Source organism: Strigops habroptila, chromosome 1 (assembly GCF_004027225.2).
Source record: "Strigops habroptila isolate Jane chromosome 1, bStrHab1.2.pri, whole genome shotgun sequence".
Taxonomy (NCBI): domain Eukaryota; kingdom Metazoa; phylum Chordata; class Aves; order Psittaciformes; family Psittacidae; genus Strigops; species Strigops habroptila.
The window spans coordinates 36,667,965-36,694,076 of NC_044277.2; the positions used below are offsets into that span (position 1 = coordinate 36,667,965).

Here is a 26,112-nt window from a genome sequence, read left to right on the forward strand (position 1 = left end):
CAGGCGGGCCGGGCGCTATGCGGCGCAGGGCCGAGGCGGCGGTGGCGCCGTTGGTGCTGACAGGCAACGGGCGACGGGGCTATGGGGCGCCTCGCAGGGCGTCCTCCCGGCCCGGCAGCCACCCTGCTCCTGCTCCGCTGTGCCGCCGCAGTCTCCGTTGTGCTGTGCGGCCGCCTGGCGGGGGGCAATGAAAGACCCATCATCGGTAAGGGGCAGGTGGGGAGTTACCGGTCGGCCCGAGGATTGCCTCGTACCCTGCTTCCCTGTCCTGGGCGAGGGAACCCAAAGGGGCGTTTACTGTGAGGGTGGTGAGATACTGGCACAGGTTGCCCAGAGAAGCTGTGGGTGCCCCATCCCTGGCAGTATTCAAGTGTTGGACGGGGCTTGGAGCAACATGGTCTAGTGTAAGGCGTCCCTGCCCGTGGTAGGGGGGTTGGAACTAGATGAGCTTTAAGGCCCCTTCCAGCCCAAAACGTTCTATGAAACCCTGTCAGTTTCTGTGTGGAGTGAGTGTGGGTTTGCTTAAAGCTGTTATCAATAATGTTACACTATATATATCTTTTTAAAAAATCTTAAAATAACTAAAGCTTATCTAAAAGGAGTTGTAGTACTGAATAATTAAAGCAGAGAAGGTGAGTCTTAGTCAGGTAATGCATGTTTATTTGCTACCTAGTGACTAGGCATCGTAATTGATCCTCCAGTGTCTCAGTGTTTGGAATTCTTTCAGGTGGTGAATGTTATGCATGTAGGAAACCGGGGGTTAATTTTGTTTTCAGTGTGTAGTATTTTCTGTTTGTATAGTGCTAATTTTCTTTCTTGGATCCTTCAGGGATATTGGCACAGGAGTGTCACTTTGATAAGTTTCACAGATTTGGAAGTTCTTATATTGCAGCTTCATACGTGAAGTTTTTGGAATCTGCTGGTGCCCGAGTTGTGCCAATAAGGTAGGTTTTTATATCCTTACATGTGGGTAATAATTGCTGAATTTAAGGGTGCCATCTTAGAGGCACAGAAAGCAGTTGTGCCACTTTTTAGAGTGTTTAAAGCTCCTTGAAGACTATTTGAAGATACCATAATTTGCAAGGAGTTTTAGAAGCAGACGGAATAAAAGCAGGCTGAAACATTATTGTAAGAAGAAATATTAAAAATTACATTTATTTGAAAAATACTATTTTTTTTACCTGTAAAATTGCCCTCCAGAGTTTGCATCCGTAGTTTTTTGAAGTTAGCATATTCCGTTTAATGTATAACACCCCACAAACACACATAGGTATCTAGATACATATATACATACTATCTTTGTCACATTGCGTAGTCCTAGAATTCAAGTAGTGGAGGGAGGCTGTCAGTACTCCTTGAAGAAACCAAAGTCCAGTTCTGCTCAAACTGTGAGTCACTAACTCGCCATGTAGTGTTTTATGTTGGTTGTTGGTTAAAAAGTAGCCGAGTAAGTAACAGAACTGGCAATATTTCATAGCCAACAGTTAGCTATAAAATAGTAAACCCACTGAAATCAAATGTTAAAATTATAATTGTCAGAACTTAAAAACAATACTAATGCAGCTGTGGAAAATTATGGTAGGATATATCTACACAGTCAAATAAGAGCACCAGTTAAGTGCCTGAACTAGAAGCAATGTTACTCACATAGCTGGTAGAGCTTTCAGAATGTTTGCTGACCATAAGCTTCATCCATCAGTGGAGGCTTCTAAGTCTGGCAACTAAGTTAGATGCAGTAAAGCTGGACTCTTTGAATATACTCAGTGTATCAGTTCTGCAGGAGTGTTGCCACCTTGTTGGTTTGCTGATATTTTGCTGATGCTGAGGACTTTCTCATCTTTGCACCTCTTAACTACATCTTTGCTGAAGAATGGGTGTGACCCACTGTTTGCAGCTCTGCCCTTCTGGGAATCAATTGGAAACCGGAGTTGCCAGTCTGCAGGAAATAATAACCATGCCACTCATATAAATGTCAAATTTAACAAGTGCCTGTAAAGGGGTCTCGGAGTACCTAATCCTGAACTGTACTTGACAGGGCCCTATTGTCAATTTTGTGGGTTGAGCTCTTTCAAGTGAAATGTTTCATTTGATATGGGTCTATTTTATTCTGTTTAAAGCATGCTTTCTACATATTTTCTGTGTCTCAGCTTTCTGTTCAATAATGATGGTATTTTTGTGGTTAAATATGCATTTTTCATATGTATTCTGTAACTATATACTTGGTGTTTCAGATTAAATCTTTCAGATGAAGAATATGATAAAATATTCCACTCCATTAATGGGTAAGTTTTGAGCACTGATTTTTCTGTTGAAAGATGTGATAGTTCTGGTATTGAGCTTTGCTGTATTCCCAAGAACACTTCCTACTCTCTTGAGAGGTTGTGCTGAGTGCTTCAGACACGCAAATATGTTCAAAGACAGAGCACTATTTCATCCGATGTTGGTCTGCTGCCTTTCCTTCCTTGAGGAGCACGTGTCAGATAATCTGCAACAGTGCCAAGGCTCATCTTGACATTTTCCTGTGCTTGTCTGCAGGCAGAGAGAAGTGGCATTACAGTGGTTAACAAGCTTACAAGTGAAAACTCCACTTCCTCTTTGTTAATTTTTTTCCTCATTTGAGTGATCACGTATATTTAATAGCACTTGCTGGGTGTTTCATTCTTGTTCCTACCCTTTCTTCCTTCTTCTAGTCCTTATCTTCTTTACCACAGAAGTTTCTGATTTCCAGTCTCTTCTACCCCTTTCTCTATGGGTGCTTTCTCTTGTTGCTTGAATGTCCTGTCTTTGCCTGTCATGGTTCCGTGGCTTAGGTCTTTGTTGGACAAACATTCTAACTTTCCAGCTGCCCTATGGCATGTGTTGTTCCTACATTTTAAGTGTGGGATAATGTGATCTAATTTAACACAGTTTAATTGTGGACTAAACAAAATCAAAACCTTTTATGTTTGCCTGGTGCTACAGTGGACTTTAGAAGAGTTAAATCAGCTGATGCTATACTTCACAGGCTTGATTGTATGTGGGCCCGTAACATGTGATTGAGCTACTTGTAGTCATGAGATCAGCATCTTAAACCATGAATGTTTTTGTTAAGCTTATGCATATACTAGAATGTTAATCAACATGTATAGAACTTTTAGATTTAGCCCTGTGGCTGTCTCGGGGGAGCATTGTCCTCTTATGCTCCACATCATGCCCTGCACGCTAAGACCTGGGTCTTTACAGTCTTGCGGTATAAGCAAATGTAAGACAGTGACACTTTCTCCTTGGTTTCTTCTCATGTTGGAGGCAAAATGAATAATTTAATCCATTTCTCATGGCTTTCAGCCTCTCTTTGGTTGCTAGAAGGACTTATACCAATGGGGTCTCCCATTCTTTCTACCTCACCAACTACCTTGATGCAGAAGAGGGTGTTAGGCAATTAGATCCGGTACCCCTATACTTATGTCTTTGCAATGACTGGCAGTTTGGTCTGTGCTATGTAGGTGGGTAAGGCCACTCTAGATTTCCTCTGTTTGCCCTCCACTGTCAGCTAGTGGCTTCCACAGCATAGATGTGTATAAATAAGAAATAAGATCCCTTGAGGGAAGGACTCTCCATTCGGGGGAAACTTAATATAAGAGGTACCTTGATATTTCATTTTGCAGGAGCTGAGCTCCAGGTTCTTTGCAGTTGAAAATTATTTACTGTATAACACCACTTTCTTAAAATCATGACATTTACTGTATTAGATACAGAATGTTACGAATATAGCAATGTACTCCTGGGATAGCCTTTGAAATGCAGTGTATGTCACCGGCTCTAGCCAGTTAGAGATACTGGAATACACGTAGTTGCATTTCAATCTGCTTAGGACAATGTCAAGCCATTATCATTGCTACTTAATGGGTTACTTCCTTTTAGCATTAGCAGAAATGACAATTGTTTTTCCTAATTAGTATTGGCCAGTTTTTGGTTTGAACAAAAGGAACAAGTGAAATAAGTTTTCCACTACTTTTAGGTAAGGATCACCGTATTTGTCTAAGTAGATCTCTGTAGGAATCTATAATCTGACCTGTTCTGAAAGTATCTTCAGCTGTATTAATTTTCTATATTGGCACTGGAGAGTAATCTGATGGCGGGGGGGTTGGAACTAGATGATCTTAAGGTCCTTTCCAACCCTAACTATTCTATGATTCTATGAATACTGCTCTACTTTTTTGCCAAGTATTTGGTGGCTTTTGCGTGATTTTGTGCATCATTCACCTTAAAATAAACCGAGTCACAATGGTATAAATGCACACTCAAATGCTCAGGATCATTTGAGGTGTTAGTTGTTTCTAGGTACTTGTTAGTGTCTCACTGATATAGGTTGCCATTTCCAGAGCACAGAAGTGTAGAGAAAATCCTTCAGCCATTTTGGTGAAAAATCAGCAACTGGTGGATGTGGCTTGAGTAAATCTGCTTGGGGTTCTGCCGCAATGGGTTAGGGAGTGCTCACACGTTCAGTTCTGTTGGTTCTGTGGCTACTGTTCCGGTTACAGCTAGAAGAGACTTCCTTTATTACATATTACTGCCTCTGATAGCACTTTTGTTTGTTCACATCATGCATGCATGTGAAAACTCTGCTAGACTGCACTGAGTCTTTTTCTTTTGTGGTATTTGGGTTTGAGGAGCAACACAAAGAATAGCCATTGCTGATTATTTACTGTGGTGGAAAAATACTGTGCCCTGTTTCTTTGAAATTGTCTCTGAGATTATTTTGTCATCTTCAGCTACATCAGATCCTGTGTGACCAAAGGTTACGGCCAAACATACTTTTTTTCCCTTTTAATAGGGACATTTTGGGCTGTCTTGTCTGCCATAGGAAGGTCACTCTGCCACGGCCACAGTTCTTCTTCTTCACTGAAATGGAACAGGATGAATTAAGATCAGGGTCAGGATTTTAAAGTGGTAGGGAGAGCCACCTAACAGTCAGGACAGGATCTGATGGAGTCATGGGATGTAACCCTTTTGTATGTCAGCTGAAATCTGTATTTTTCTTGTATTTTCTATTTACTCTCCTCTTCCTTACATTACACTAGGCTTGGTCACCACTTTGTGATAGTTACTATTCTTCAGTAGAAGAACACTAAGATTTAGGATATGAATTAAAGACTAAGACACCTAAACTTCACTGTCTGTGTGTGTGCTAGCTGTCTAAACTCCTGTAATTAATGTCATGCTAGTTAGTACAGCCAGTGGAGCCTAACGGGCTATTCAGCCTAGTGACTTAGGTTTCTGCTCTAGAAAAGCTATTTGAGTCTCCATTGACTTTTCTGACTAGATCCCTGGAAGCTTAGATAACTATCTGTAGATTTCTGAAGTGTAGGTGCCTGAATCTAGACCCGAATCCTACCCTTAAAACCACTATCAGACCTTTCTCTGTGTGCATTGTCCAGGTTTTAGTTTAATCGCCATTGCTAATCAGACTCTTGCATGTTGCCTTTCAGGGTACTTTTTCCAGGAGGTGGTGTGGATCTTAAGACTTCACAATATTCCAGGGTTGCTAAGATATTTTACCACAAGGCATTAGAGGTAATTACTAAGGAACAGTCTGTTCTTGTTATTGTCACTGTTCAGAGATCAAAGTGACAGGGAGGCTCATATTTTCATAATTCTGCACTGGCATCAGTGTGTTAACTGTAAGCCCAATAATAAGTAGCTCATTGCTGGCTTCTGCATAAAAAAAACATTTAATAGCTTAAGATTCAGACTTCTGACACCCTCTCCTGTTATATCTTGTGTCATGGTCTTAAACTCCCAATTTCTTCAGGTGAAAACAGTATCGTTTATTCATTGTACTTGAGGCTTATGGCTATGTGGAACTTGCAATAAAGTAACAGTAATGCCTTCAAAAAGTGCAAAGTGTCCTTTGACATTAAATGTTGAACAAAGATGTACATAGATGTAATCATTTGTAGAAGTCCTATGGCTAAAGTTTAGACTGAGAAGGAATTTTAGAGAGACTCTCAAACCAATTTACAATAATATAACATTAAGTCTTCCCTTCGCCTATATGTTACAGCTAGTGAAACACCTTTACTCTTACTTGTAGGTAGATTTAAATATATCTTTGCAGGCACAGATGGGGATCTACATTAGCATGTTACACCATTTTAGCTATTTATTTGCATTGGTAAGTATAAATATAGCAGATTTTTAAAGTAAACAGTAGCTTAATTTACAGCATGCAAAAAGGTAGGAAGAGCATTTGAAAGGTTATCTTGTTAATATTTATATGATCATTAGCTTTATTAAGAAAAAGATTGAATTTCTAGGAAAGCTGTTTCTTTCAAAGAACATCAGGAAGGCTTTGAATTCTTACTGAACATTTAATTCTCTTGGAGCATTAAGAGGTGGAGTTTTTTTCAGTTACTAATCAGCACATTTTGAAGTAAAATTTGCATTGTGGAAAGGCATGGAGATTCGCTGAGCTTTATATACAATCCCTATGATTTGTTAAGGATCTTCTGTATTCAAATCGCATAAAAATGTAATTTTTCTTCCTTTTTTTCCTCTTTACTGGCCTTATTTTATTTTCAGTTAACATTGATTAAAATAGTCACAGAAGTCATGCTTTGGAAAACTTTGCCCAATTCTAAAGGCAGTTATGGGTAGTGCTTAAACAGTTACCATGGTAGAAGCGTTCATCAGCAGTGAGGAATTCCTCTTGTACCCTTGCTGCCAACTTCCCAACAGCAGACAAGGAAAGCACAGGCAGTGGTATTTGCAGGACCAGTCAGCTGCTGCGGTTCAGTAATCAAGTTTCCTACTGTTCACTTCCCGTGACACGAATGTTGTTGTTCTTTTGTCTGTCTTCAATCGTGGTGATTGTTAGTCCATTGCCTTAAACCTGAATCTTGAAAAGACTATCTCACTTCTATGTGAGACAATCTCATTTGTCTCTTTGAAACTGCTCGCTGTGTGAAGTACGGCCTGTGTCTTGGTATGCAGTACTAGGGCAAGGGGTTCTTGTTGTTTGCAGTCCTATTACAAAATTCTGTTGGCATTTCACAATGATTAACTCAATAGTGTATGTTGTAATTTTGTGATCAGAGTGGCAGGTTTATTAGATGGTAGGTGTACTTCAGGTGAGTGAAAGGCAGAAAGTAATTTTCAGTTCATCATAGGTAACCCTTTCTAATAAGTCAGGGTTTTTTTTCCTGTGCTATTTGTGCTGATTGTGTGTTTTGATTTTCATCTTTTGAGACTTAATCGGTGTTATAAAATACTGGTAGTTTTACTAATGTAAGGTAAGCTATAATAGTCAAAAGTATATTGTCAGGTATGGAATTAATTGTACTTTATGTTTTTTAAAAAATGTATAAGAGTTCCTTTTCATTTGCAAATGTTCACAATGAGAAATGACTTGGTCTGGCTTTTCTTTAATAGGAGTAGAGGATGTGAAATGCTAATCTCCATCCAAGTCAATAGAATTGTACTAGCTAGGCAAACCCCCAAATGAAATACTGCTTTCCAGCTTTTAAACTAGTTCTTAAAATGTGATGTCTAGGTGTTGTTTAATATATGCTTAGCCTCCAGGCTAATGTTTATTGAAAAAAAGAACAAAAGGAACAGGGAGGGGGGCACAAAGTGTTATGATTCAGTTGTAGTAGTTCCTAAACCGTAGTGTATTTTTTGCCTTTAGTGGCTTTATTCCTCACTTACATAAAAGACAGGCAGTGTTGCAAGTCCTGTGTCTAGCTACGCACAGGTGGTCATGAAGACTTTGCAGTACTATTGGCCTTCTTCCATGTTTTGCTCTGAGAAGAAGTAGTTACATGGGCTTTTATTACCATACTACCAGTAATGCAGTAGGGTAACGTTTTTATTCTAAGCGTGTAGTTTCAGCTTTCTCAAAAACGGCTTTTGAGCAGCAGCTCATAGGGGTGTGTGGTATGATGCGGTATGCATAACTTAAAAATGTTTAGAAACAAGTTAAGAAGGACTACTCAGATTTCACAAAGCCCGGAGTTCTGAAACATCCCAGTCTCTAACATGCACTCACTACCAGGAATAAACCGTACAATAATGCAGATTTTCATTGTGTGTATGCACTGTGCTTATTGAAGTGACAGGAAACTAGTTGTGTTCTCTTCTTCCTTTCCTTTTCTCCTTTTTACTTTCATCTCTTGTTTTTGCGCTTGTCTGTCAATTCTTCTTTTGAAAGTGATTATCACTTTTTTTTATGCTGTTTAAACTCACAATTTATCTTTTTGGAGCACAGCTCTAAAAACTAGTTAAACAAGCATATAAGTATGTTACTTAGACTGTAGCCATCCTAGTAATAGGATTTATGTTTTCTTAATTCAGATGGGTGGGCACAGGCATTCGGACATTGCAAAGGACCCTTGAATGTGATCATAACGTTTCATATAAAAGTATGAATTGTAATGAGTAGGCATTCTCTCAAGATGGTGACAGACTGGTTTGTGTCTCTTCTGATTGCCTTTATAGAAATGTTGCCATTTTGTGATTTCTGATTAGGCTGCTCTCAGTATTACTTATTTGTGGAAAGAACAGTCAAACTGCTATCGTTAGGCTCAGTTTACTGCTTCAAGGACGTGTATATACTCTAGCCTTCATATTTCGGGAGAAAAGCTAACAGAGTCTGTGTTTAGTTCAGTTCTAATTAAACCGTTACAATTCCTTTACTAGCAGTTGTACTGCCACAGTAGTTTTACCTCTCACCTACACAAGAGAAAGCAAAAAGAGTAGGAAGTTCTCTTTAGTCTTCTTTCTGTAAATTTTCAGTACTTTTTTCTTATGTTGTTGTTTTTTATTTTGAAGGCTAACGATAAAGGAGATTATTTCCCAGTATGGGGAACATGTCTTGGACACGAAGAGCTTACGTATCTCACAAGTGGCAAAGTTTTGCTCGTTAATACCAAGACAAATGGTTTTGCACTCCCTCTGAACTTTACCTCAGGTGAAAAATCCATTACATCTCCTGTCTGAGTTTTGCTGAGAGGTCTTGTGTTTTGTTTGTAATAAGTATGCAGGGGTGAATGTTTGGGAGTTTTCTGATGGTTATCGTGTTAAATTGGTTCTTAATAAATTATCATAACTGTTTTTATAATGTCAGTGCAAACCTGTCACTTCTAAAGCAGAGATGTGAGCACAAGCCATTTGAAACCAGCAGCAGTCAGCAAAACCCACACTTGTAGTTCTTTGAGTCATTTGATAATTTGGACCTACAAAAATAATGTGGGTTTAGGTTCCTTTTTTGTTACAGAGTTGAATAAAATTCATTGGTCCAAAACCTATCAAGCTCTGAGAGCAGGTGATTATGTGTTTTTCAAATTGCATCTTTCCTGATGACGAATATTAGGATTGTTGTTCCACTTCTACAGTATTGAAATTGGAGAGATCCCTTAAGACATAGCTGTACCACTCAGCAACACTGGTAAAATGTGGGTTTCTGTTGCTACTTTATCCTTTAATTTGTGAGTAATACATCTGTGGGCCATATAGCATTCACAAATTCTGTCATTTGTGCTCATTGTGAACGGAAAGTCACTGAAATGAGTGGCAAAGAACGATACTTGTTTTAATGGGAGCTTTAGATAGCATTAAAGTTGGGTCCTCTCTGGGTCAGGACTGGAGGGCAGTGGTAACAGCACATTGGAAACCTGTTTTAGTTATTTAACTGATTTTCCTTGCAGCATATTCTAAAATCATAAAGTTATAGTACAAATAAAAGTTTAATGTAGTATTTAGTTAAATTTGTCTCTTGCTCAGTATTAATGCATCTAGTGGACTGCTGGCAGCTTGAGTAATGGATAATACGTGTTTTCATTTTTCTTTGTAACAGCTGCAAAAACCAGTAGATTATTCAAGAATTTCCCTGATGATGTATTACATGCACTTGCTACTGAGCCATTGACATCAAACTTTCATATGTGGAGCCTCTCCTTGGAGGTATTTGGTCATTTTATTTCCTGAACACAAATGCATTTGCTTTGTTAAAACTAGAAATAAATGAGCAAATAACACATCTTTCTCCTGACTCCTTATCACAGAATTTCACAAAGAATGAAGAGCTTCGTAATTTCTATAATGTTCTGACCACTAACACCAATGATCAAGTGGAGTTTATATCTACCATGGAAGGTAGGGAAATGAATTTCCTTTGTAAACTGTGACTGTAACAAACTAGTTCTTTAGACGTGTTGTGGCATTGATGTTAGCTTGTACTGCAAGCTTGCTGTTAGAATAACAGGGTGAGCATCAGCCCTGTCAGTGCTCTAGCTGTGAGCAGCATACTTTGTACACAGGGATATTTTATCTTTTGAGTTCATGTCTGTGAGCCTAATTAATTACTTCTCTCACCTGCTGTTCCCCTTTCAGATACGCTGGTACACTTTAGCACTAGAATATGAGTGCTGTGATGTGAAGTGTACGGCACTCATCCTGAAGTAGTTTAATCCCTCTGCAGTGCAATGTGCCTCTGTTGAACCTTACTTTCTGTCTGTCTGCTTATGCTTGTATTCCTGTGATGCTCTGTATCTGTTTGTTGTACTGCAAGAACAATTCAGGGTACTGAGGTAACAGCAACCTTCCTCATTGCTTTAGTAGCAATACTGATTATTGCCTCCTCTAAAAGCCTTTTTTGTTATTTACTTGTGTTGCCTAGATTTTGCACAAGGTTTGCTGAGATCAAGAAACAAGTTAGCTCTTTAGGGAGTGATTTATCTTGGTCAGCACACTACTAGCAGCTCTACAGTAAGGCTCAGCTGTCCACCCATGGGATTCTTCTGTATGGCCTACTGGCTGTCCTCCAGAAGAGAAGAATAGCAATTTGATCAGAAAACCTGATTAGGCTAATGACAGGCATCTCTTGTGCCTGCAAGTGGTTTATCACGGAGTAGTCATCAGCTGCTCTGCTGCTCTTCTCTGTAAGAGAATTAAGGACTGGCTTCCCCAGCGCACAGGCCTGGCACAGAGCAGATGGGAGCTGCCCCTTGATTGACTGGGCCTTCAAAGAGATCCTAAGACTTGGATCTGTCCCATGGAACTGCCAGGGATATCCTGTGTGGTGGTGAATATTGTATGTTGAGTGATGCTGGCAGTAGATAGGAAGTTTTGAGACTGATACAATTGTAACATTATTTTTTAGTGCGTATATATATATTTAATTCTGAAATGAATAATCAAAAAAGTGGTGTACAAAAATCTTCTTGCGTGGAATGATACCCTTCTTTTAGAATATCTATTTTTTTATTTCAGTTCTACTGTGACTTAAACAGTTTTACCTTGCTGCTTAAGCTTTTGTGAAACTGTTGATAGGTGAGGTGTTTGTAACATATCCTTTGAATTCTTTTGTGTAAGACTAAGCACGTAATTCTTTAGGTATAGACCTTGCTTATGTGCTCTGTGTTTGTTACAGCATACAAATATCCAATTTATAGCGTCCAATGGCATCCAGAGAAAAATCCTTTTGAGTGGAAGAGTTCACCAGGCATTCCTCATTCCCCGTCAGCTGTAAGAGCAGCATATTATATAGCTGACTTCTTCATTAATGAAGGTAAAAAGTTTATAATCTATAAATGTCGTTTTTTAGAGTGAAGCATTAGTGAAAATCTTTGAAGATGACAGACCTCTTTTTCAGCTGTCAGAGTTCAGTACCTCTTACTGCTTTCTGAGAGGATTACTCTGCAAGCTTTATAGGTTTATAAAAAACCAAGGGATACTAGAAATAGAATGGCTTAGTAAAAGTGACATTAAAAGGCCAGGCATTCCTCACTCAAAAGCATTGTTTGTGCTGTGACTTTTTACCATTTCAGGTGATCACTGTACATTTTAGCCTCTCTTGCACAGAGACAATGAAATTAAAAAAATACTCTGTTCATACTTACAGAAGTTTCTTGAATTCCAAACTGAGTTATAGTCATTCAATGTATTCTTAGTTTTGCTTGCAGAATGTATGCACCAAGATTATAAATACTTCTTGGGCAGTATACGAATGTATCAAAGGGGTGCAGTGTGGTGCCCAACAGTTATGTACTATAGACAGCACAAGAAGTTTTTGAATTTTACAGAGCTTCTAATTTGTTTATACTGTAAGAAGCTGGAAGTAACTAATGTATAAAATATTGATAATTTATGACACTTCTGGTCTATTTACTATAAATAAGCAGGGTATAAATACAGGAATATTAAAAAATTACTTTATTCCTTTATTTATACTTACTAAACCATTCTGCTGAAATATAATCTTCATCTTTTAAATCGACTATTTATGAAATTGTCTTACCTGATCGACTGGAACTGTGAAGAACATAATCAATAACCTAATTGAACTTGGTCTCTAAATTTGTTCTCTAATCAAGAGTCACGTAAAAACCAAACAGTTTTTTAAAGAAATGCAACTTGTTCAACCTGGTCAGTGAGAGTGTAGAAATAAAAGTTGTGCTTTTTACAAGTTCACGGCTCTTTTTCTGCATAATTCTACTCCCCTTTGTGAAAAGGCAGCAAAATCACGTAAAATGCCTTGGCAGTATCCAGAAGCTTACTGTATTTTAAGAATTTTGATAAGGTACTTATGGGAGACTAAGACAAAGATAAAGGGAAAACCAGGAGAAAGTGTAGTGTGAGTCTGCTGTTTCTTTTGTAGTCTACTACTAGAATGCAGCATGTTTTCTCATTTTGCTTGCTATGTTCGCTAGTGTCTGCACACTGTATTACAGGCACAAGTAAGCTTGCTTAGGCCATTATCCAAGTAAATGGGGCAAAAAAAGTGCCAGCTCTGCTCGTAAGTCCTGCTGAGGCATAGTGCCTGTGGGTTCTTTTATATATGTACACACATGTAATGAGCTTGTGCATGGTACCACACAGATGTGTCACTAGCTTTTGGATCTGTTGACCTTCAATTCTAGTAGAGTAAACTTGTGTCAGCCAGCTCTGTGTGTCTGCTGCCATCTCATATACCATATCATGAGCTATTACTCTTCATCAGCTCTCCAATAGGTGTACAGGTGCTCCTACTGAGTACTTCATATTGTAACATTGCAATGAGTGATTGATGGTTTTAGCTGACGTAAGGCAGAACGTCTTCCTTAACTTTGAAAATAAATCATGGGGTGAAAACTGTTTTCAGCTGGCAAAAATATACTCATCTATGATCACTTAATAACTAAACCATCCTATTGAAATGCCATTTTCATATCTATCCGTCTTTTATTTTAGCTTATGTAGAATTGCCAATGGGATAAACCAGACAAGGATTCAGGTTTTATTTTGTTTAATATTCTCATGGATAAATATTTTTGTACAGGCTTGGCTTTAAATTAATAATTAAATTTCTCCCTCCCCAATAATAAAATATGCTATAACCAGCTTTATGAAGATGTATCTTCAGTTCCTCACATCCAAGTTACTGTAATTCCATTTGTTGTTATACTACACAGAATAACTTGCTTTGCCAGGAAAGATACTATCAAGTAGGATAACAGTAAAGTGATCTGTACTTTTACAATGTTTTACAGCCCGGAAGAGCCTGCACCATTTCCCCAGTGAAGCTGAGGAAACAAAAGAATTGATTTATAATTATACTCCAGTTTATACAGGAACATTTTCTTCATTTCAGCAAATCTATTTTTTTGATTGAGTATTGTGTCAAAGGTGCGGTGCTGCTATTTATAAATGGAATTATTTGCCAGCGTTGAGTAATTAACCTGATATAGTGCACTGCACATGACAGAAAGCCAGCATAGTTCTCTTTCTTTGTAATAATTTATTCTGTGTTTCTTCTGCACTTGTGGACCATTAATATAAAGTTTATATTTAATAACATAATAATTGTCTCGGATCACACTTTAAGGCAAACTGCAGAAAAATGCCTTTTTCTTCCAGGGAAAAGGTCTTGATTATACTTACGAACTTGTAAGTAATCACATTTAATACAAGGAAAACCACTGTATTCGTGTATTTTAAAATATGAGAGTTACCTTTGTGGGCTATGATAGCACGAAAGGCTTAGATACATTGCTTAGTAAAATCCCATCCTTTTCACATGATTTAACAGATGAGGGTTTGTCGTAAATATGTGTATGTAAACAAGTTCTTGTCAGGGACTATTTTGTCATTTAAAAAATTGACCAAAGTAGTAAGGAGGCATGACAGCAAAGAGACTTCCCCCCTCTCCCTACCCGCAAATGCACGTTATATCCCATTTGTGAAACTGTTTCTCTTATACATTCAGCTTTGTTTTGAGTGCTTATGCCTTCTGAGGCCTATATAAATAGGAGGATGCAGTGTAAACTAGGCATTGCAAGTATCAGGTAAAATAAGTACGTTTGGAGGGCATAGTTAAGTGCTGATTCCACTTTCTGTTCTTTTCAAATTCAGTTTTACATAACTGGAGCTGGCAGACAGATAAAAGATGCAGATGTCCATTTTTTTTATTTAAAAGAATGTAAACCTAATTTTTTTCTTTATGTAATCTGACTTTTCCTGTAGCTACTGGATAGAATTCTCTCTTTGAGTCAGGAGGTAGTTTGCCATTAACTTAGTAAAGTCAGTGATTTCTTTCTGCCTTATTGGATAATTTAATGCAGCTAGAATTCAAACAGCAGATAAATGTATATGAGAAACCTATTAATGTTGACATAATGTGACAATAGCAGTTGCATTCGATAGGCTGTGCTACCCTTTCTCTTTTTTTTATCTTTGCTTTGCTGCACACTTAGTGAAAATTTTGTTCAGTGATTTTATATGGTGTCCAAAAAGGAACTAAGACGAGACAATCAAATCTAACTTTTCTTCTGTTGCACAACTTTCAAGCTCTGTTAACATTGGCAGGGATTTGGAGTTTTATGAAGAATTCACGTTTATACCACAGCTCTGTTTTGTAGTACGTTATACTCTCAAGTACCATATCTAAATAAAGCTGGTATGTTTCTCAGGTTTTTCAAATGAAAGACTCTCCTCTTGTTCTTTATCATGAAACAGCTATGTAAGAGAATGTGAAATGCATTTGTTAAAAAACTGTAAGGAGACATTAACTGTGACTTACCAGAAGGATGCTTGCCAGGTAATTAGTAGCTTAAACATGTGATATTGCAGGCTATTTCTACATTTGTCAGATCAGTCAAATTCAGTAAATGGAACTTGTTTTAATATAGATGACTTTATTAACTTTATTAGCTGACTTCTGAGTAGAATCAAGTGTAAAAAGAGGATTACACTCTACAGTTGCATACAAATGTGGCAGCTAAGCTACTTACAAACTAAGTCCCATCTTCTACTCCTTGTTCAGGCTGAGTTCTTTGGAATATCTCTAAGAATTTGCCTAAGTAAGGAGGGCAGGATTTAGCATTCAAAACAGGGATCAATCTTGTAAGTGAAATGTCTACTAACTGCAATGGTAGTAATTAGTTCCTAAGTCTGTAAGTATAACAATATTGTGTGTAACGTGATGAGAGAGCAGTGTATTTATTATGAATTTGTTTGTGTCTTTTCTTAATACCTTTTATCTTGTAAAGCCTTGTTAATTTTTTTCTATGATACATGAATTAAACTTCTATTCAAGCAGATGTGTATTTTTGTTCTCTTTTTAGATACCATGAATAAGGTATTAATGGTCATTTTATGGTCTTTTTATTTCCATCTGTGACAGTCAAAAATCAGGAGGCTTCTGTAACCTGTGTCCACTTGGTATAGTCATGTTAGCATGGTTTTTAGGATTAATGCTGGAGGGAGAAGGAAAGGAGCCTGTGGCCATGCTCTCATCTTATTCAAAGTATGGCTGTGGGTGTAGTCATCTTGCTTGCTGCTGTGTGGGAAAAATATCCATCAACAAGGAAACACTGTGTGTCTTGCAGGTTATATTAAATGATCTCTAAGAAGGATAACTGAAATGATTTTCTCCTTGTAATGTTCTATATTTACCACTAGATGGCCTACAAGAACCAATGTATCGTGCGCTTTTGTGATCGGGTGTTGTGGTGTCTCAGAAGTTTAAAGTGACTTGTTGAGTAGGATATTTACTGTACTGTGATATGTCCTTATGTACCAGGGTATTTGGGACTTGGGGGAAGAAGAAGAGAGGAGGCAGAATAATATTGGAATGTTTTGGCATAACTGGCCATATTGGCAGGATTGCAGTAGAGAAACGAGTACATGAGCATAGAATTATTTCATCTGGGATTGCATTTTGTTTCCACTGAATATTTAAAATGTTTAAGCATTAGCTGGAGATGACTGGAAAGACATCCCTATTTTCAGGTGTTTGTTCCTCCCCTATAGCTACAGAATCTGTCTTAGTTCCCTTTTCTATATATATGATATTAGCTCATGCGAAACAGAACAACTTAGTTGGGAGGAACTGAGAACCCAAGCTTAGAAAACTTTTGCCTAGGAGGTAAGAAAGACCAGTTCGAATTCATTCAGGTAAGGAAGAAATTACAAGGAAGAAACATCCTGAGTTAAGTGCTCTAGGTACTGAGTTAAAGAGTAAGAGTCTAATCCACGGGCTGCATTGTGGGGGGAAAACCTGAAAAATCCACCCAAAATGCCACCACTTCTGGGCCAACAAGCTAAGCAAAATTGCCTGGCAAGGTAGTGAATCCAAAGCAGAGATTCGTGTCTGAGCAGGCCATGACCCTATTCCCACTTTAATGCTGACTAGCTTATTTTTAAGCTAATTTTTAACTTCTTTCCCTTTGTTATAGTTGTCACCTTATTCATTGCTGTGGATGCCATTCAGCAAAACAATATTGAAAGCTAGACTATGCTTGTGCCAGTTCTGGGCAGATTTCCATAGAAATTAGTGGCCTGTTAGGGACATGGTGGTTCTTTTCCTGGAACAGGGAGGAAAGTATGAGGACAGTTTGAACAACCAGGAAGAACAATAATGAATAGTTTCCCTGTTGTGTTTTATCCGTGAGTTACCTTTGTGAGGCAGGAGTCCTGAGGGGAGAGAAATAGCTCTGCGTGTGTGTGAACAGGCATCTGAAGACTGCCTGCCAATGCACACTCAAGAATGCTTGCTCAAATTTGAGGTGGGAGGGTGTACACAGAAGATTTCACGGTCACTTTTATCATGGTAATTAATATTTTAATTGGGGTTGGTTTCTTTTCCTTCTGTGGAGTTCACTCATATGTATCTGGTGGTGGTGTTATCAGAAAAGCTGTAGGAGTTGGCTAGTGTTCAAGTGCCATTAAAGTTTCTAAATGCCTGTTCAAATTATTTTGGTTTGAGTACTTACATGGAAGACAAATTGACAGATAATGGGAGGTGATTGATTACCTTTCCTTGTTAGCTTTGAGTCTTTCTCCAGGGCAGGCCTTTTCTCTAATCCAGTGTTTATTTATAGGGCAAATAGCAAGGAATATCCTGCCCGGGGCCACCTGTTGATAAGCATACTATTCCAGCTTTCATCACTTCCTCATAATGCTTATATATCTGTTTCACAAAGTAAGCAGTGTGTTTTAAGAGCAAACTTCTCTGTGAGTTCTTATATAGCAAAATATATCCAAGACCCTTTACATCCAAAAAATGTCCAGACCGTCTAAAAATAGCTGCCACTATTTGAAAGAGCACTTGACCAAGGCATTTGCTCCAAACTTAAGGAAAACTCCTCAAATTATCTTGTGATTCTTAGAATGAGCAAACATCCTTCACAACCAAGCTTCTGTAAATGAAAAGCAAAAAGCAAACAAAGCAAAAGGCCGAAAGGACTAAATTGTAGCAATTGTTTCCAATCATCAAAGCAACTGGTTCGATTACTATGTACCTCCCAAGCTTCCTTTGATGGTCTGTACTGGAAGGTATTTCGCTGTGGTTTTGCAGTTATACAACTCCAAGAGCTGATTTTATATGTGTAGTTTCACTTGTAAAAAATATTTCACATATTTCAAAATAGTAATTTTCATGAAGAGTACATCAGCAAAACCAGAAATCCTAAAATAGCAATTTTCTAGGTAGGAGCTTATTAGGAAATGAGTCTCTCTGTGACTTTCTTGAGGCACCAGGTTGTTATCACATTGTTATCACCTGCATTCAACTTCAGACCAGGAAGTTTAAACTTCACATACCTGTACTTCACTGGGATTTACTTGGCAGCTCTCACGCTAGGTTACCTCCTAAAGCCTGCTTTTCCCAGAAGACAATGAGACTTATAATAATGTGACTCATGATCCAATTACTAGTATTATATAAATTACTAATTGTTAATACTATTATTAGATTTTATTAATAGTGTTACAGAGGAGATACAAAGTGCAATGAATAGTTTACAGACAATTTCCGAAGTTTTTCCAGAGACTCCCTGGCAGAATGGAAGTACTTCAGAGATTTTGGCCAGACCCATTCTCACCCTGGATGGAGTTAGTCCTCGCAATCTTTCTAGGCTTCCAAATTCATCGCTAGCATTCATACTTTGTACCACTGATGGAGTCTGAGGGAGGCTATTTGCAGCTTCTCAAAGCTGATCTAACAATGTCTTGTACTTCTGAGGAAAAGAGAGAACCCTTAAGAACCTTATTACCCGCTTTGCTTTAATTTGAGAGATTTGAACTGAATGTTTCTCATTAATATTTGCAAGAAGTGTCGCAGTCCACCCTTTCAACCAAAAGTGCCAGGAAACCTTTTGTCTCTGGACAACAGTTTAGTTTGTTCTTTATGCCACTAAACTGAAAACAATTAATTTTTCCCTGACTAGAGACAGAAGCTAGTTCACCCATCATCCCTAGCCTCCTAAGCTTTACTTCAGGTTTCTCATCCCTCCCAAGGATGAGTTTGAACACATCCCTGTAGCTTTCCCACTTTAGTTCTTGCAGCCAGCACTACTTTGCGGCTCTTTATGGAGCTTAGTTACTGTACCATAACTTCCAGCCAGCAGTCACTACTTCTTCCAGCAACAGCTGCCATAGTCTTCCCAAGTTACTGCCCATTCCACTTCGGATGCTTGCAAATGAGGGAACTGGCTTCATGAACACACTAAATGCTTAAGCAAGCTCAGTAGCAAACTGGCCAGTGGACATGCTGGCTGGTGCCCAGCCTCCTGCACTGCGTGGAGGGAAGATCCTGGAAAAGCCATGGCAGAAGCAGCAGCTCTGACTGTCCCACCCTGAGATATGGTTAGGCAGCCCGTACTTTAATATAGATGTCTTTCAAGGCCTTTTATTCTTAACAACCAATACTCTTGCCCTCCCTTCACTGTATTTGCAACACTTCCTTAAGAAAGCTGTTTAGAATCAGTCAGCAGTTTCCTCTGTATTTTCTGTACCCAGGGGGTCTGAGGCACATGAAATGAATGAATTTGGACTAATTTCCAACTGTTTTAACTACAAGTGAAAGATGCTGTGGATATACTGTGGCTTTTAGCCGCACCTTAGTGCAGTAAGTAAGGAAAAGTTATGGTACAAATTAAAATGTATCTTTATACATAAATTTTAAGAGAAACTGATCCATGTCACATCAACATGGGGAATACCAATCCAGGCAGTAACTCTGGTTTGAACAGCAGGGTTTGCTGTGCGTCTTTTGTTTCCCCCTGATTCCTCACTTGAGCGTTTTGGTAGCGGAGTCCAGGCTATTTTATAATAAATGATACTTTTGGCAACTGTTCCTGCAAAGGCTCCGCGTAGGTGGTGATGGTCGCACTAGGGCTTTGGTGCTAAACCACAGCGACACCTCTTTCTGTGGCTGGGCTGTCTGCAGCAATGAGGCCACAGAACTGCGTGGGGGAAGAATACAAGTCGTGGCAGCTGAGGTCTGACAAGTCAGGGTTTCATGAATCACACCCAATCTCTCGTGTCTTACGTTCAAACAACTTAGGAAAGTTTAGATTGCCTAAAAGCAGAGTAAGCCAAGGCCAAGGCTTGTACTCTACACTGCCACATCAGTGAGCACGTATGCGTGCACAAAGCATGCCATGTGTTTGTGCTGTTCACAATGGATTTAAAGTGATACTCAGAAAGGTTATAAAGTGCCAGATAATGTTCTTTCTTCCTTCATTCTTCATAAGTGTGTATTTTGAATTCCCAGATATCGTATTTAGTGTCTGGGTGAGTGACATGAAGCAGATCTCTCCTGGGATCAGTTGTGCCCAGGTTGAGGAGTGGGAGCATGTTTATACAGTGCCATTAGGGCTAGGATTTATTGTGGGAGGAAAAAAAACCCTATTGAAAAAAACTCTCTCTAGAATAGGGCTTGATCGTCCTGCTCAGTGCCTAATTACAGGACAGATGACCCCATGTGGTAAATAAAGGGGTAAACTGAGAGTTTTCTTACGAACTTTGGTGTAGCCTCTACCTCACTACCACACATTTTTATTCCTTTAGCACAGCTTATCTCCTGCTAAGTTTGCCATGAATTCATTGCAGGTTTTTTAACTCATGACTATAATGTTGAAGAACATAATCCAGGCAGATGGGTGATTAATTATATGAGAAGTAATTAAAAGGAAACACAATCTCATATTTTCACCAGTAGCAGAATTTTTGGTAGTTGTCTTGTGTCCTGTAGAACTTACTGATAAATTATGATCTAGGTACCAAGACTTCAAACCAGACAAGAAAAATTCAAGAGCTTCATTTATGCAGTTTGAAATCAGACTGGAGCACTAAAAAATAGAGGCAATTAAAATTTGGGATGTCTCCTCTGCCTGATTAAACATCTAACAAGATGTGTGACTGATACTCCTCTCCAATCTTAATTTATTTGTTTAATATTAAAAAACTCCTCAGATGTATGTAAGCCATCTGCTGTTCCCAGATTCACTGAGCCTTGGTATATTATATATCTGCAAAGTATTTTCATTTGATACTACTAACTATGGCAAGTAGTTTCAGATGGTGGAGGACACTGTGTCTGCTGATGTGGATGTCAGGCAGCCCAGGGAGGGACTTGCCTGGGGGAGCATCCTGGCTGACCACCTTGGCTCCCTGCTGCACACCCTTCATTTCAGTGCTTCACGCTGAAGTTAGATGAACCATGGTTTAGCGCTGCCCCTTCCCCTGCTGCATGGGCAAGGAGAGCACACAGCCCACCCTGGGAAGAAGGAGGGTTGCAAGGAGACATTGGAGGAAGGCCAGCCTGGGTCAGCTTCATGCAGACCTGCCATGCAGCTGGTGGTGAGCTGCTCTCCACTCTCTACCTCCACTTGCCTTCCTGCCTACTATGCCTTCTGACTGCTGGAAGCTGTTATACATTTGTACAGTAACAAGCGTGCTGGGATTTGCTGGGACAGCTGCTGTAATACAGCAAGCATATGGAAATGAGAAGGAATACATCAGTGCTGTAAAAGAAACTAGCCCTTAAGTCCTGGATGCAAGCTGAAGCAAGACGTGGCAGTTGCAGTCGGTTAACGCTGTGAGTTACTTGAGGCGTTGGACTTCCCAGTTGACTCTTGTTTTTCTTGATTTGAACAAGTACCTGTGGCTTTCAGTCATCTGCTCACCTGCCAGCTATAGCGTCTGAAGGATGTAAATCCTTAGGGATGATTTCTTCTCAGCCTTACAGATCAGGGCAGGAATGAAATAGCAGTGTTCAGTGGGTAGCTACCATCCGACCTTCAGTGCTGATAATCTGCCTCCACCAGCAAAATGCCAGGAGAAAGCCATGCACAAGGGGAATAGTACCCAACCTGCTCCTCCAGGGACCCCATTATGCAGCACCAATTTTGTGGGCCTCTTCAAGCCCTGTGAGGGAAAAAGTGGTCTTCTTTTTACCTAGAGCTGCATGAGCACTTCGTATTCACACTGCAGGATTAGCCAGGATGTGATGCAGATAACGTGGAGCAGAGTGAGCTAGGCACATCTGAAGAGGTGGATGAGCAGTTGCCGAAGCTGGTGGATGCAAAAGAACAGCTGTGGGAGACTATCCAAGTATTTTGTTGGGTCCAGGTACATTTTATGCTCTTCTGTTTTTCTCATGCTTTTCCCTTTTGCCATCTGTGCTTGTACAACCCTCCCTGCTCCTCATTCCTTGCAGAGACATAGCAGAAGAGTGCAGTGAAGTCAGCAAGCCGTGTGTCTTATTAGCCACACAGCAGCCTCTTCAATTTGAATTCCAGTGTTTGGATACACAGTGTAGTATGTGCACTGCACACAGTATCACAGCCCCACAGCAAACTAAAAGAGGTTTATTTTTTTTTTATTATTATTTTATTTTATTTATTTTATTTTTCTAAAGTCTCTCACTTCTCCCTGAGGGAAAAAGAGACATAGTTAAAGCTCAGTCCTGTAAATGACAACATGTTATTTTTAGTTCCTGAACTCAGCTATGCTTAATTAGTTTATCCAGCTGATAAATGAAAAAGAAAAGCCCATGCCCTACAGCAATATGTGTTCATGTATAGCTCTTAATAACTTAAATCCTTTAATTTGTCTGTAAAGAATATCCATTAACGTTGTGTGTGAAGAAAATGGCACAATCCTTTGTATATAATCCTCATACTTTATAGTTAGCAGCTCCACTAAATAAAGTAAGTCAAATCTGAGTAAAATGCTGTTTCTGTGGGCAAGTGCTACACGGGTATTACTATGCCCATTTCATAGAGGAGTGTGGTACCAAGAGATTAAATATTACAGTCTATTAAATATTACAGTGTGGGACACGTGTCATAGCCACAATACAATTTGGGTCATTAGATTGAGGTCTCGCTAGTAGGCAGTATTGCTTCTTCAGAGAAATCCCAGAGTGTCTTCTGTTTCCCTAAAGTTTCTGTGATGGATACAGGTAGCAGAATGCCTTGCGATTTCCTAACACAAAAGGAAAAGACCTATGTTTTCTTCTTGGTTTTCCAGAAAGGCTTGGATCTCAGAGTAACAGCTGTGTTAATGTAAAGTAAGTAGCCACATCTACTGAGGAAGCCAAGTCTTCATTCTTCTCCAGGAGGACAAAGACATATCTACACACCATTAATTACTAAAGTGTTGGCCCAAGCAGGTTTTCATCAGTCATTTCAAGTGTCATTATAAAGGACAAGAGTGTTTTCAGAAGATAGCTTTTGGAGTGTATATTTCAGTTAGCTCCAGGAAGTCATCTGTATGTAATTTTGAAGCAGAAACTCTATTTATTAAAGAGCCCCCACTTCCAACATACTGGCTAATGTTACACAAAATTACATGTCATACAGAGCAGACTGAGAGTCATAATAGTTACACTGGATGAACAGAATAAATCTCAAAAGGTAGGAAGCTGGTCTTGTAATGCATTATTCATGGATGGCCAAATTAATCCCAGAAGCTGGAAAAAGGGGAAGAATGCACAATTTATAGCTTTTTCACTCTCCAAAGATCCTGATTCCAATGCCACATTTGCTCCACATGATCTCCTTGTTTAAGCAATCTCTAGAAAGAGGTTTCAGTGTGATATTTCTGTATCGTAAGTTTAAAAACTGGAACAGTTACCAACAAATGTATTTTGTTTTGCTGTAATAAACAATTGCTTCTGAACAGGAAATAACTAGTATTTTTTTTTATGAGGCTGGCATTTTAATTTATTTGCATGGTAAGTCATCCTTTGGGAATACGAACTTTCTGGCAAGTCAGAGAAATAAGGATGATCCCTAAATGCATCAGTAATTTTGGACTGCAGATTACTGCTCCAACAAGGATTACTGCATTCGCTAGGTAAGAGGGAGAGAACCCATCCATAGCCTTTCTAGACATAGGAAACAAAAGTATTTTATTATCTCTGAATTAGATTGCATCAAAAACAGGGCATAGCACTTTTTTTTCCCCAAACACCTATATTAATAAGAGAATCTGAATATTCAAAATGCAAATGGTGCCTTTCACATTCACTTTTACAAAGTTAACCTACAAGGGTCCTCCTGAGACATAAAGATTCTCTACCTCTGCCATGATGAAAGACTGTAGTACTTTTTAGACAAGGAGTTTTAAAGTATGAGTGGTCATTTCTTATGTGTCCTGGATGGGTTACCTGGTTTGTGAGTTAACCAGGTCACGGAAAAAACCCCAAAGACCTAACTTTTTGATTCCTTATTTCTACTTCTAAAGATGGCATGTATGTCCCAAATTAATAAATGTTTTTTCTTTAAATATCTTTTTGCTTTAAATATGTTTCTTATCTAGATTTCTTTAGATACTCGGGAGCTGACCATTTCTACTTCATTGTGTAATTTATCCTAATCATAGAATCATAGAATAGAAAGGACCTTAAGATCATCTAGTTCCAACCCCCCTGCCATGGAATTCCATGTTAGCTATCCAACCAAAAAGAAATTATATTTCTTGTTACTGAAGTGAAAGAGGCAAAGAGATTACTTGGAGTAGAAGACACTGTGTGCTTCCAGATAATGGCAACCTGCTGAGACATGTTGAACATGGGAACAGAGCTCCGCAGTTGTTTATGGGATAGTACCAGCTTAGCTTTGGATTACATGTTATGTTAGCAATATATTTGCAGTAAACCATCAAATTCAACTATTAAAAGGCAATGTGTTTTGCAGTGCTTTGTCCTTATATATTATATGTAATTCACAGATTTTATCTCAGCACTCTGCAATGATTGATCCCAGTGGGACTTGTGACATTTCAGCAATATGTAGCAATAAATGAGATTAACTACTCTTTTTCCTCTGCTGTATTTTTGACTCTTAATATGTGTGGTGGTGTTTCTGCCACTAGCCATGAGGTGGCATAACACGCCTAGCAGAACAGCAGTCAAACCTTTCATTTAGTATTCCTTCGTACATCGTGTTTCTTGACATATTAGATTTTAATGGTGAAAGGCTGTAAAACTAGTCGAGCTTTTAGAAACCCTACTTTTTCAAAAGCAAAGACAAAGATACATATTTGTGTACGTGTATGTTGTGGTGCTTTTCATGCTAGGAAATGAAAATCATCATTTTGAGAATCTACTATGTGATGATGTTAAAAATAAAATCACAGTTCTTTCTTTTTACCTTTTTATTGTTGTTTGCTTTCTCCTACGTAGTTTTGCTTTCAGCGTGCTGCCTTTTGTAGGTCTGATTGATATATTTATTTCCTCAAGTCTTTCTTCCTTCACAGGGTTAGCCTCTCCAGTCTTGATTTCCCCAAAAAGTGGCATCGGGGAGTTGAGGTCAGGTGAGTCCCTGGCCAGGCACAGGCATGGCCACAGCACAGCTCAGGCAAGCACCACAGCCCAAGGCCTGGGTTTAAATGCAGTTAAATGGAGGTCCTGAGCAAAGCAGGATGAGGTCTCCCAGGGCTGTTTCCCAGCAGATTGCTGCAGGTTGCAGAGCCCAGGGTGGGACCTGGCTGTGGCAGCCAGGCCCTCTTGCTTTTCTCAGAGCTTTGGGCCTCTCTGGGTTTCCTCTAGAGCTGCCAGCCAATGCTGGCATTAGGATGTGTCCGGGAGGTGCTCCCATGGGCAGGGAGTGGTCTCCATAGGTGTTATTCTGGTCTCCTAACACTCCAAGGGACACTCCCCATAGCAGTCTAGATACAGCCTTCTCTAAACTTCTGGGAAAACAGACTTACTTGAATTATAAGACCTTTAGAAAGCAAAACATGATTGTGAATATATATGTGTAAGAGTGGCATAGAAGGTTACTGATTATCACACACCTGAGGAGCTGGCTGCCACCTATAAGCCAGGTGGCTTTATTTGCTAAGAAAAGCAACACATTGCAGTGTGGATTATTAATATCAGACCAAGGTTGTTTAAACAAGTTGTTGGCTTGTATTTGCCCCAGCACTTGGGACTTTCTGCCTGCTTGCCACCCTCATTCTGGCTACACAGATAAGGCAGGATAAGTACACACCAGTGACATTTTATTGAATAGTATGGGCCTACATGGGGAGCTGATTGTTTGCTCACATGTAACACAGTTGTCATTCCAAATATGTCACATCCTAGGGGATGCTGTAAACCTTCCTTGTATATGATGTTCTACTAATTGGGCAGAAAATACTGTTGTGGAAAAAGAGAAATTGCGTTACTCTTGGAATCACATTCAGCCAAATCATAATTCAGCTTCAGCAAGTCTGCTTGGCACTCAGGGTGTTTTGAAACCATGGTTGCATATGGCTGGTGTGGAATAAATAGGAAACTGGGACAGCAAGCTTAAAAAAGTGATATTAGGTCCTAGGGGGATAAGCAAAACAAGGAGAATCTTTTTTGCCTTCCTGGTA

The 26,112-nt window shown here is 39.2% G+C and overlaps 1 protein-coding gene across 1 annotated transcript; it reads left to right on the forward strand.

Annotated features, from left to right (window-relative positions):
• Window positions 1–29: 29 nt before the first annotated feature.
• On the forward strand, window positions 30–15,338 carry GGH (gamma-glutamyl hydrolase). Its single transcript, XM_030487795.1, has 9 exons — window positions 30–205; window positions 830–944; window positions 2,232–2,282; window positions 5,469–5,553; window positions 8,809–8,947; window positions 9,833–9,939; window positions 10,041–10,131; window positions 11,408–11,545; window positions 13,506–15,338. The coding sequence occupies exons 1-9, from the start codon at window positions 82–84 to the stop codon at window positions 13,625–13,627; spliced, it is 972 nt and encodes a 323-aa protein (XP_030343655.1). The 5' UTR covers window positions 30–81; the 3' UTR covers window positions 13,628–15,338.
• Window positions 15,339–26,112: the final 10,774 nt, after the last annotated feature.

Bases quoted from the DNA above. Each gene is read 5' to 3' on its own strand.
- GGH (XM_030487795.1), top strand. From the start codon at position 82: ATGGGGCGCCTCGCAGGGCGTCCTCCCGGCCCGGCAGCCACCCTGCTC. The intron at 8,948-9,832 runs GTGAAAAATCCA...TCTTTGTAACAG, and splicing joins CCCTCTGAACTTTACCTCAG to CTGCAAAAACCAGTAGATTA. The intron at 10,132-11,407 runs GTAGGGAAATGA...TGTTTGTTACAG, and splicing joins GTTTATATCTACCATGGAAG to CATACAAATATCCAATTTAT.